General features: G+C 40.3%; 1 protein-coding gene across 6 annotated transcripts in view; it reads right to left on the minus strand.

Moving 5' to 3' along the window:
* Positions 1–211: 211 nt before the first annotated feature.
* Positions 212–13,206, minus strand: part of zgc:174877 (uncharacterized protein LOC570025 homolog) — a 54,985-nt gene continuing 41,990 nt past the window's right edge. Inside the window, exons 2-5 of one of the 6 annotated variants that reach the window (XM_051686838.1) lie at positions 8,708–8,934; positions 6,260–6,451; positions 5,865–6,135; positions 212–1,158 (exon numbers count right to left, since the gene is read on the minus strand). In XM_051686838.1, coding sequence (XP_051542798.1) covers positions 5,882–6,135; positions 6,260–6,451; positions 8,708–8,934 — 673 coding nt within the window. In that variant the 3' untranslated portion in view covers positions 212–1,158; positions 5,865–5,881. Of the gene's footprint in view, positions 1,159–5,864; positions 6,136–6,259; positions 6,452–8,707; positions 8,938–13,206 lie in introns of all 6 variants that reach the window. The other 5 variants (XM_051686837.1, XM_051686841.1, XM_051686836.1 and 2 more) reach the window with 5 other exon arrangements.

The raw sequence follows: 13,206 nt of genomic DNA on the forward strand, positions 1-13,206 counted from the left end.
GGTATGCCCAATTCCCAATGCGCTCTAAGTCCTCTTGGTGGCGTAGAGGACGAATCTCAGTTGCCTCTGCATCAATGACCGTCAATCCGCGCATCTTATCACGTGGCTTGTTGAGTATGTTACCACGGAGACATAGCACATGTGGAGGCTTCACGCTATTCTCCGCGGCATCCACGCACAACTCACCATGTCACCCCCCCCCCCACCCCCCCGAGAGCGAGAACCACATTATAGCGACCATGAGGAGGTTACCCATGTGACTCTACCCTCCCTAGCAACCAGGCCAATTTGGTTGCTTAGGAGACCTGGCTGGAGTCACTCAGCATGCCCTAGATTCGAATTTGCGACTCCAGGGGTGGTAGTCAGCGTCTTTACTCGCTGAGCTACCCAGCCCCCCCAAACCAAATGAACCAATTTGCTAAAATTATTTGGACTTCCCATCGCTATATCATTACACTGGCTATGTTTACCAAGGATTTGTTTGCCCAGAAACAAGCTGACAATAGTTGCAACAAATAAAAACACAGGTACAGAAAAAGCAAATACTTGTTACTGCATTTCTAAACTGAAACAATGTAAGGTTTGACACCTAAGTTGATGAGACTTTGATGTGAAATACTTTTTATAAATAATATGTTAACATAAACATACAGTTAAAAACTATTGAAATATTGGATGTTTGTTGATTGTTGCAAGTCAACAAAGTAAATGTAGTAAATGGAAACATCCAATGAAAAAAAAAACATGAATTTACAAAGGACTAAAACAAGAAAAAGTGAGGGGAGTCCTCATGTCAAAGGTTCACCAGTGCCTTCTTGTGAGGGCATCATTAGCCTCAATAGTGAAGTCAGACAGCTGGGTCTAGCTGACCAATGTCACCTCACAAGGCCCAAACAGATCCACCAGAAGTCTTTGTAGCAGTCAGGAACAGTTGTGCGATGGGGCCATGTTGGCTTAGTGGTGGAAACCTCTACTCAGGCTCCACTTCTTGAAGACTGACAGGACCTGCTTATAGTGGTGGATGGCTTATTGAACCCCACTCACTGTAAGGTGTTTATAAGGAAGACAATTTACTTCTTCCTGTGTTCAGAACACTCCTGATCAGATTTGTATGAGACAGAGTCTTGCTCTAACACCAGCCATGCTGGGAGACACGTCCTGTTGGAAAAAGATTGAAATACAGCTCATTAAATACCCTAAATATTCTATAAATCAATATGTCCACTCTAAGATTAAAATGTGTGGCAAAGACTAATTTAACATTTAAGCAGGGTTGCACAATTACATCCTTATAGGCTTGCATCAGCAATACGAAATACTACCCCAAAAGTTGGGACTGTCTGGAAAATGCTAATATTATTATTATTATTATTTTTTTTTTTAAATATACACTCATTTCAAATCAAATGACTGCAACATGCTCCAAAAAAGTTGGGACAGTTGAGTGTTTACCACTGTGTAACATCACTATTTCTTCTAATAACACTTAAATTCACAAGAGATGCGCTTGATCTTTGATCCCTCAGATGTCACAGTCTTAAAAGCAGTCATTCGTCTGTGACATGGGCTCGGGAATACTTTTGTAAACTTTTTTCAGTCAACAGCATTCGCCACTGCATCTACAAGTCTTTACTATGTAAAGGAGAAGCCATACATCAACACTGTCCAGAAGTGCTGCTGACTTCTCTGGGCTCGGTCTCATCTGAGATGGAAAGCAGAAGAGTGGAATCATGCTTTGTGGTCCGATGTGTCCACATTTCAAATAGTTTTTGAAAAAAAAAGAAAAAAGAAGCCGTTGTGTTCTCTGGGCAAAAGAGGAAAAGGACTTTCCAAGCTGTTATCAGCATCAGGACCAAAAGCCAGTGTCTGTATGGGCCAGGGGTGTGTCAGTGCCCATGGCATGGGTAACTTGCACATCTGTGAAGGCACCATTAATTTAACCAGATGCAATCTTTTCCAGGTACGTTGCTGCATTTTTCAGCAGGACAACTTCAAACCACATATTGCCCGGATTACAAGTGCATGGCTGCATTAGCAGAGAGTGCGGGAGATAGATTGACCTGCCTGCAGTCCTGATCTCCAATGATAAATGAGTTGAGCCAGTTCTTCAACAGGTTTGATCTAGGGCCCCCTGCAGCCCTTCAACACCCATCCCCGCACAGCCACTACTCTATACCTGCAGAGACCATCCTCACCAAACATTCTCACCTTCAACCCCCCCCCAAAAGTTTCCCTCTCAAGGCCGGTTTACACTTCTGCATCGAGCCTACACCGTAGGCTCCGTGTAGTGGCCAACGTGGTGGTTTGCATTTAAAGTTCTGCATTGGTGTCTGCATTGTTCTGTATGTACACAGATGTTATTGTATTGAGATAAAAAGCATTCATTTCAGAAATAACTTCATATAATAAATAAACGAAATCAATGTAAATAGTGGATTCAAATTTACTTATTAAAATTTTTTTGCGCTAAAAATGAGTTCATCAAAGTATGTAGTATTTAATATGCATATTATTTATTTTACAAGTTGCCTGCCATGCAGAGAGACAATAAATCAGGCATAGACTGTATGCTTGCTTTTGAGTTACTTATTAATAAATACATTGTGTGGCATACTTTGACAATCGTTGCTGGGAAGGAAAAAAAATCTAATTTAAGAAATAACTGTTTGCTTGACCAACACAAAATGGGTGTCATTTTAAAGCTTAGTCTTTACAATGCATATAGGCAAAATAACCTACTCTGAACAATCTGCTGACAGATTAGAAACTCTGTGCTCTGTTTTCATAATTTATGAAATATGATTATTTACTGTACCCCATACCCATACTGTCAAACATACGCTCAAAACATTGTGCAGATCAGAATGTTTTCAAGTGGAATACAACAAATATTGTTTCACTCACAAACCACATACAGGTGCATCTCAATAAATTAGAATGTTGTGGAAAAGTTCATTTATTTCAGTAATTCAACTCAAATTGTGAAACTTGTGTATTAAATAAATTCAGTGCACACAGACTGAAGTAGTTTAAGTCTTTGGTTCTTTTAACTGTGATGATTTTGGCTCACATTTAACAAAAACCCACCAATTCACTCTCTCAAAAAATTAGAATACATCATAAGACCAATAAAAAAAACATTTTTAGTGAATTGTTGGCCTTCTGGAAAGTATGTTCATTTACTGTATATGTACTCAATACTTGGTAGGGGCTCCTTTTGCTTTAATTACTGCCTCAATTCGGCGTGGCATGGAGGTGATCAGTTTGTGGCACTGCTGAGGTGGTATGGAAGCCCAGGTTTCTTTGACAGTGGCCTTCAGCTCATCTGCATTTTTTGGTCTCTTGTTTCTCATTTTCCTCTTGACAATACCCCATAGATTCTCTATGGGGTTCAGGTCTGGTGAGTTTGCTGGCCAGTCAAGCACACCAACACCATGGTCATTTAACCAACTTTTGGTGCTTTTTGGCAGTGTGGGCAGGTGCCAAATCCTGCTGGAAAATGAAATCAGCATCTTTAAAAAGCTGGTCAGCAGAAGGAAGCATGAAGTGCTCCAAAATTTCTTGGTAAACGGGTGCAGTGACTTTGGTTTTCAAAAAACACAATGGACAAACACCAGCAGATGACATTGCACCCCAAATCATCACAGACTGTGGAAACTTAACACTGGACTTCAAGCAACTTGGGCTATGAGCTTCTCCACCCTTCCTCCAGACTCTAGGACCTTGGTTTCCAAATGAAATACAAAACTTGCTCTCATCTGAAAAGAGGACTTTGGAACACTGGGCAACAGTCCAGTTCTTCTTCTCCTTAGCCCAGGTAAGATGCCTCTGACGTTGTCTGTGGTTCAAGAGTGGCTTAACAAGAGGAATACGACAACTGTAGCCAAATTACTTGACATGTCTGTGTGTGGTGGCTCTTGATGCCTTGACCCCAGCCTCAGTCCATTCCTTGTGAAGTTCACCCAAATTCTTGAATCGATTTTGCTTGACAATCATAAGGCTGCGGTTTTCTCGGTTGGTTGTGCATCTTTTTCTTCCACACTTTTTCCTTCCACTCAACTTTCTGTTAACATGCTTGGATACAGCACTCTGTGAACAGCCAGCTTCTTTGGCAATGAATGTTTGTGGCTTACCCTCCTTGTGAAGGGTGTCAATGATTGTCTTCTGGACAACTGTCAGATCAGCAGTCTTCCCCATGATGGTGTAGCCTAGTGAACCAAACTGAGAGACCATTTTGAAGGCTCAGGAAACCTTTGCAGGTGTTTTGAGTTGATTAGCTGATTGGCATGTCACCATATTCTAATTTTTTGAGATAGTGAATTGGTGGGTTTTTGTTAAATGTGAGCCAAAATCATCACAATTAAAAGAACCAAAGACTTAAACTACTTCAGTCTGTGTGCACTGAATTTATTTAATACACGAGTTTCACAATTTGAGTTGAATTACTGAAATAAATGAACTTTTCCACGACATTCTAATTTATTGAGATGCACCTGTATATATTGAGTAAAAGCCCAGAGACAAAAAAGCTCAAAGTTGTAAAAAGATGCATCTTTAGTCACATTTTCACTAGTAACTTCATGAAATTACAAAATATAAAAACAGCAGATGCTCACAAAAAACTAAACGAGTCCAAATACAATGTGACACGATCACTGATCAGCAGATTTGATGCATTGATCTTAAAATAATCTTTGAGAAAATGCACCACTACCTTTTTTGTCATGCTGGGGGATGGTCTCATGTAACAAAGTGTACCAATCACAGTTGTTGTGGTCTGCCTCAACGTGGCATGCAGTTATATTATTTAAGAGGCGCACATCAGGCTATGGCGTAGGCTAGGCAGTAACCACTGTATACGCATAGCCTACGACGTAGGTTCGATGCAGAAGTATAAATCGACCTTCATACACTCTTAACCGCTGACACCCCCCGGGTCACACTAACCACACACGATCAGGTAAAGAGCTCACCAGGGTAAGCCCAAAGTATACTTCTGTTTTGAAGCGAATGCTTTGTGTCTGCAAAAAGTCGAATGCTCAGCCTTTCAAAGTATACTTCATTTGATTGACTGTGCGCGTATAAACAGGTGGTTGGAGCATGCACGCTACGACTGCTGAGACACTGGACTATTTCTGTTCAGGAGTTTAGATCCATGAATATGTCTTTATATTCCTTCAGACTGGAGTTATACAAATACCGGTATATTCTGACCTCCTCACACAAGCGCTCTTGTTGCGTACGTCTACTGTTGTGGTTTCCACCTTTGTCTCCAGTTGTTTATTGGCGATTACATCTTCTAGCGCTTCTTCGTGACAGCAACAGTTCATCAGTGAGTGTTGCCACCTTGTGGACCCACAAATTAGTGCAAATGATCCCAGGCGAATGTGCATTCTGCTGCTGATGAAATTTTCGTCACAAGTCCTGTACGCGGACGCTCGCGTCTGACTGAATTATACTTTAAGGCTTTAGGCTGCAGGACCTGATGGCATCTGTCCCAGAGTCCTGAGGGCCTGTGCCGATCAGCTGAGTGGAGAGTTTCTGCACCTGTTCAACTTTAGTCTCTGTCTGAAGAGAATGCCAGCGCTCTGGAAAACTTTGTGTTTGGTTCCAGTACCACAGAAAGGGCACCCCACCAACCTTAATGACTATAGGTCAGTAGCACTGACTATCTCTATAACATCAAATAATGTGTTGTTGTAGTACTTTTGTTATAGCACAGGATGAATACAATTTACAAATCCTTTTTGTTTTTATTAGCATCTTCGGAATTGGGGTTTTATTAAATGAGTCATTTCACAACTAAAATCTCATTGCATTTTAAAAATATCACAATAGCACTTGACCAAATCATGCAGGCTTACATTTACACAAGGAAACTTCATGAAGAACCATCCAGATACACATCTGATGCTGCAAAAACTTTCTGCATTCTCGTGTAAATGTGTTGTGTACCTCTCCTCCCTTTCTTCTGTTTCTTGTTCTTGTGTCGTCTTTTTTTCTTGTTGCTGCTGGACTCTGATGAAGCAGTGCTCACGGACTCATCAGAGACACTTTCTTCAGTGTCACATGTGCTGGAGGAACTCTTCCTTTGTCTCTTGTGTGGCCTGGACTCTGACAACAGTGATGTGCTCGCTGTAGAAATGGAGCATAGTTGTAAACAAGAGCAATGAGCACGTGCCAATGTTACAGTATATTATACAGTATATAATATATAAACATAACATATAACATTTATGAACAATCAAGGAAATCACACCTTCTGGGACGTGAACCACACGAGCGCTGGTGAGGTTCTCGATCTGTGTGCGGAGGAACTTGCGATCCTCCTGTAGATCCTGGACCTGTTTCTCCAGAGCTTCAATCCTCTCTTTTTTGCTCTCCAGCAGACACTGAAGTCTAGTGATGGTCTGCATCATACTAGAGGGTTCACCTTCATTAGGAATATTTGCTGTGGAGCAAGAGACAGTCAATTTTGTTTGCATGTTTGGTGTCCCAGGACATTTTTTATTTTTTTTATAAAATAAAGGCACATGTCCCATGTTCTATGGAGTGATAACTCCAAAATAATTTAAAGCATGAAAAGCAGCAATCAAATAATTGACAGCCATTCAACCCTGTTACCAAAGTTATTTTAAGAAAATTTACAAATATTTTCTTTAATTTACGGGAAAGCTAACCATCTTCTATGGGATTGCGTATTTAAAATACAAAATATAAGTAACTGTATTCCACTACAGTTACAATTTAAATCATTGGTAATTAGAATACAGTTACATTCAAAAAGTATTCTGATTACTGAAGAGATTACTTTGCATTTTATTGTCATTTGTTTCATTTAATATTTAGTCCTTTCAGATGAAAAACATTTATCCATATAAATGATGTGATCCAAAGTGCATTTGAACAGCGGTGAAACACTTTCTTATGATGTGTTACATTCATACGAGCAGACAGAGAAGTAAGTTTGAAGTAAGTCTGGAGCAGAAGAAATAGAAATAAACCTTGTGTAAATTGTCAGCTTTACGCTAAGCTAAAATGCTATTTCAAGCCATTTTACATGCACATGTTACCAGGCACGATCATATTTTTTTATCAAGAAAATTCACATTAGATCATAATTTCTTTTTTTCTAGTAAGACCTTTGATATTAGGGCAAAAATTATATTCTTGATAATAATTTTTGTATTGTTTTCCTGTACAAATATCTAAAAATCCTTAAAACAAGATCAGTTTGATTGATCTTGTTTTAGAAACAACACTGCATAAGATATTTAGGTTTTTCAGAGAATGTATTTTTAACATGTGTATTTTGTCTTACTGTACTGGCAGAGTTTTTATAGTCAAAACAAGTGAAAAAATCTACCAGTGCTGAAGAAGTAATCCAAAGTATTTAGAATACGTTACTGACCTTGAGTAATCTAACGGAATACATTACAAATTACATTTTACAGCACGTATTCTTTAATCTGTAGTGGAATACATTTCAAAAGTAACCCTCACAACCCTGACTATCAATAACTAGAAACTGACATGTGGTCACAAACTGGTAAGCCATTTGCAACCATGTTACCCATACTGTTTTTTTTTTTTTTTACTCTTTTAAATAAATTATAAATTCAAATTTAATTTAATGTTAAGTACAAGAAAAACAAATCAGGGTTACAGATTGTTTTTAGACAAATACAATTTTGGTAAAAGGGTAGAAAATGAGCAAATTTCATAGATAATAAAAACTTAAAAAGCACAATATTTCATATGACCTCCAAAGTAGAGGTTGACCAATAGTGGATTTTGCCCACACCAATAACTAAAGTGGTAGAAAAGGCGGATAACTGAATAATTGGCAAGTAGTTTTTAAATGTAAAAAATAAAATAAAAAAAAAACATCTTAGTCTTTCTTTACAATGATGGGCACTGACACAGAGGCTTAAGAGTTCAAAATGAATAAAATCCCATATGCAGTTTATTGTGCAACCAAAATGTCAACAAGGGGCTCTTATTTTGAAATGACAGAGACTTGGCTCAGAAAAAAATGCTCTTTATTTAAGTAGTTACCAAATTAACTAAATTCTTTGTCTATATATTCACCAGATTGGGGGGGTGGGGATTCCAATCTCCACAATTGATAAATTATATGAAATTTGGCCCACAATTGATAAATTATATGAAATTAATATTCTGAACACTGGATGTTGCAATCACGTGCAGCCACATGTCAGTACCCAGGGAGATTTACAGAGTCAATGACAAACATTCACTTTTATTGAACAGAATCCATCAATGAGTCACACCCAATGTGAATGTATTATAATGATGAGAATATAATTATAATACACTCATATAAATGGATCAGCAGAGGTCTGGATGGTAATTTATACTTGAATAAAGACCATTCACACCCAACATGAATTACATGATAATAAATCCCGTTTAACAAACGTTTAAAGAAACAGGTGTTCAAAATATTGTTAATTATACTGTCTTTTGACAATCATACACATGTACATCAAATGCTAGCATTTTAGCATCGTTTATCAATTTGGTTGCAGGAGATGTCTCTGCTGCTGACAGCTGAAAGCATGCTAAACTAATGAGAACATTGCAGTTTTGTTTGCTTATGCATCATCTTCAGAGCATCTAGTTACACCTCACAATTTATGCCACATCACTGTAATCTGGTAAATATAAATGAATAATGACGTACTGGAAACAGCACTGCTCTGAGTGTTTTCTTGATCAGCATCACTAGCAGCCACAGAGTTTGTATTTTCCCACTGGATGAGTTCAGTATCTGCCTCCTGTTTCATCCAGCTGTAGCTGTTCACAGGTGTCTCACAGGTGTCCTGTCTCGTAGAGCTGGAGTCCATCTCACTGCTGGATGAATATAGAGCAGATTCCTGCTGCCATTGAGAGCTTATCCCAACCTGAACACTGCTGGACAATAACCATAGAACATTGTATTATAAATAATTATAATTATTACACTCATATATATGGATCAGCAGAGGTCTGGATGGTGATTTGTACCTGAATAATGACCCTTCACACACAACGTGAATTCTCAGCAACACAAGATTTTAAACAGAAATAATGGATTGCTACTGAGCCTTTTACACTGGGAAGGAGCATTTGTGTGCCGACACAGCAAGTTTTTTTTCGGCTAATTATGAAACGCCCCCATCAATAAAAGTTAAGCTATGGATCATGTGTCAGGAGCCACTGCAGTTAACAAAACCAGTGCAATTGGTAGGGATGGGAATCGTAAGAAATGTAATGGTTCCGGTAACGATTCTTTTAGTTATTTAAAGGAAGAGTAATTTTGAAAAAATATTCGTATTGTATTTACTGCCCTCAGCAGTCTATTGCCAATTGATGAGATCATTTCAGGTTTCTACAGCGCAAATCAGAGATAAACATTGTTGGGCCTCATGTATTCAGATAGAAGACAAAGGCAGGCCTAACAGTCATAAAAAAACATTCCTCAAGCCCCCTCCTTCTAAGTTGTAAATTTTACTGACAAAAATCGCGCCAAAATCAAACAAAGGGAGTCCAAAACAGACTACAGATCCATGAAGCCTTGCCCTCTAAAGGATCGAGCTCTCAACTCCTATTGGATGAGGCACACCACAGAACATCCCTCAAACATGACATCATCAGGACTTCAAATAATTCTGAAATGCTTCCAAAGTTGCTTCCCGCGACTTCGTTCACCGAATACAGACGTAGCTTTTTGCTGCTCTCCGGTGCAACCTCGTGGCTTAAGGAAGTAATGTCCGACTTGAAACTGTAGCCATACAATCTCCATCTCGCTGGACGAGTTCAACCGAACACTCTAACGGATCCGAAGGAGACCGCCGAGCAATTCGCATCTTCATCCGTTGGCCTACAGAAGTGAATAGATTAAAGATTTCTCTTCCATCTTCAATCAAGTCGACATTTCTGAGTTCTCCGCCAGCCCGCCGAGAACCAACAGCCGTACCGGCCGCCGACAGCGCGAGGAAACGGCTCTCGTCATCACACGAGCCTCAAGGAACCGGGTCAAGGTTAAAGGACGGAGGAAAACACATTCTACCTGTGTCCTCATGCGATTCAAGTAAGAGGTTACGTCTGGGCAGAGATAGAATATTATAGTGTGTTATTCTTGTGTTTCAAGGTTTTTGCTTGTACAGTTTACGGACCGCCATGTCCGCTCATTATTAATACTCAGGGTATTAATTATCACAAATTTGTTTTGCTGTATTGTGGTCCAACCAAATTGGATTGTTGTGCATTTTCGCCATCGCGGGTGAGACAGCAACTGAGTTCATCCAGTCAAATAACACAGGACTTTTACGAGCCCCGCTCGTAAAACCACATCTCTGAGTGATGAACACGGCTGCTTTATCTCCAGCTATCGCGAAATCAGCTTTCGGGCTGTCACTTAATAATCTCTCTCTCTCTCTCTCTCTCTCTCTCACTAACCACACTGACACACACACACACACACACACACACACACTGATACACACACACCTTATGTGTTATAGGATTCTTTTTATTTCCATATCTAATCATATCACTGTTTAGTTTGTAGTTGTAAATCGGAAGTTTACTGACTGCATTGTATTAATTATTAATTGATATTACTGCATAAATAAACTTTGTTTATATTACAAAGAGAAGTGTTTTGGTTTCTTTTGCATACGCCTGTGTCATGCTGACGGGATGTCAGTGCTCGGATTCAAACCTTCATTCATTGTTTTTTTTTTCCCGAAAATCGATATTCTTCGGATGTCGATTTTCCTAAGAAAACAATCTAATATTGAGACTGTTTTAATATTCGGTTATTAGTCCCTGATTTCAGGGTGGTGCCCCGTCAATGTTAATCCTTATTAATATTCTATTGATTTTTGATAATTGATAATTATCTTTGATTGAATTTGAATGATCAATAAGCTAGTGTTAATTTTAATTAATGTTTCATCGACGTTAACAGTTAACGATTATCTTTGATAACTGTTGATTTAAAGGATTAAAAAAAAGCTAACATTGATTCTCATCAATGTTCTATTGATTTTAATAATTAATAATTATCTTTGATAATTATTAATTATTGCTAATAACCAAACTTGCTCCTAAACGTAGCACACTACATTTACTGGAGCCCCATATGAGGTTTTAATGAGTTAGATCCAATTAATTAATTTAAATGTTGATTAATAACTACAGAAATAATTACCAATTAATTCTGATAGTAACACTGATCTAAACAACCAGTAAAGCCCTACATATTAATTGGTGCCCCGTGTGAGGACTCCTACGTGCCAGTTCTGTCACAGTGTTATGCATAAGAATCCAAAGTAATAACTTGAAATCCTTACTTCAAAGTTTGGTTCTGTTTGACAATTTATTTCTCAAAACCTGCCAAACATAAGCCAGTGTGGTGTGAAAGTGCTCTTAAGAGTGAATTAGGGGTTGGTAAATTTACTATAGTCTGCTTAAAACCTGCTGTTGTTGTTATTTAACTCCTAACACTTTCATCTAAATGTTACAGAGAGGTGCCAAGTCACTTCATTGACATCCACCAAAGAGAGAACACAGTGAAATTTGCACATTATATAACAGTAAAGACCGTAAGCCACAGGTCGAAGCCTCTCAACTGTGCTTTCGTGTTAGCATTATATCAACTGTAAAACAACAAGCTGTCAGAGCCATTATCACAAGAATTTTTACGGCCCCAGTAAAATGAGTCACCAATCGCCCTGCGTGACTGGAGCTAAAGCTACACAGAGGTTAGTCGACCCAGCACTGCAAGATGTAGTTGCTGCTGTCCTTCGTCTCTCCATAGAGGAGAGAGATAACCTTAACGGCTACAATATTAGTCGTTGTGATGAAGCATTGCAGGAACTAGTTGATTATGTCAACAACCCGGTTGGGAAGCCAATGCGCACAATCCTGGACCTTGTGGGCCAAATGTTCCTCCTTCATCACGGCAAAACCCAACTGCAAACCGCCGAGCACCAGGCCCAGCTCGCACAGCTGCAGAGCAGCTATCATGCGGTGCAGAGGGAAAATCTCAGCCTGCACCAAGAAATTAGGTGCACTCAAGCTGAGAAAGTCCAGGCACAGAAAGATAATGCCCGGATGCAGGAGGAAAATGAAGCCCTGCGCAGGCAGCTTCAAGCTGCCCAGCTAAAAGTAGAGTCTGATCAGGTAAGTGCAGCTGAAACGCATCGCACGACATCTGACATAGAAGAGGGCTCCCTTTTTAGCGATACGCATAGAAATGTGCCCCTGAGAAACCCAGGAACACACGCTAGGAGCCGAGCTGCCCCTAGTGGTACAGTCTCTGACTTCGTCCTCCAAGACACCTTTCAAAATCCTCCAGCGGCCCGCTGGTTGGATGCAGGTGCCCCTCCTTATAGTTGCCCTCCTCAGTCAGTTTTCAGTCACGCCACCTTGCGTTTCAAACCGACTGATTCCACACCACGAAGGGGGGACAATTATTTTCAAGCCCAGAGTGGTGCAAGCGGCTCAAAGATCCCATTAGCCAGGGAGCTGTACGCAACCCGGGGTCCACCCCCACGCGTCGACTGGACTCCTTCCCCACCACGAAGGGGAGGAAGTCGTCCTCATCGCTATAGCGATCCGAGTGACTATGATGTTTCGGGTGACTCGGACGACCCGTGGTCATACCGACACCAACGCTTGCGCATCCGACAACTCGAGTCCCTCGCAGGGGACATAGAACGCTTTGACCCAAATAATCGAGATTCAAACATTGACAATTATCTTAGGGAAATTGAGCACTGCCTGATTGATTTGCCTTACGCTTCGTCGCGCGAAAAACTCAAGCTCATATGGAAGACCACGGTAAGGAGTGTCCATGCGTTCATGGAAACGCTACCGACTAGTACACGAAACCGCTACTCGGCTCCGTGTAAAGCCCTACGCGAGGAGTATTCGCTGTATATCAACGAAGCCTCCGCTACCATAGCTGCTTTCACCATCACCCAGAAGAGGCACGAGCCTCCGCGTGAGTATTATAGACGCCTGAGAACCACGTACTTCCAAGGAAGTAATGCACCAGGTCTGGAGGAGGAACGAGCTTTCAAGTCTCTTTTCCTTCACAACCTCCACGAGTGCGTGCGATATGACGTCACAATGCACTGCAGAATGGGCAACCCCACCATGCAGGAAATCAGAAAGTACGCGCAACTGGCA

This window comes from Myxocyprinus asiaticus, chromosome 44 (genome assembly GCF_019703515.2).
Source record: "Myxocyprinus asiaticus isolate MX2 ecotype Aquarium Trade chromosome 44, UBuf_Myxa_2, whole genome shotgun sequence".
In the NCBI taxonomy this organism is placed as follows: Eukaryota; Metazoa; Chordata; class Actinopteri; order Cypriniformes; family Catostomidae; genus Myxocyprinus; species Myxocyprinus asiaticus.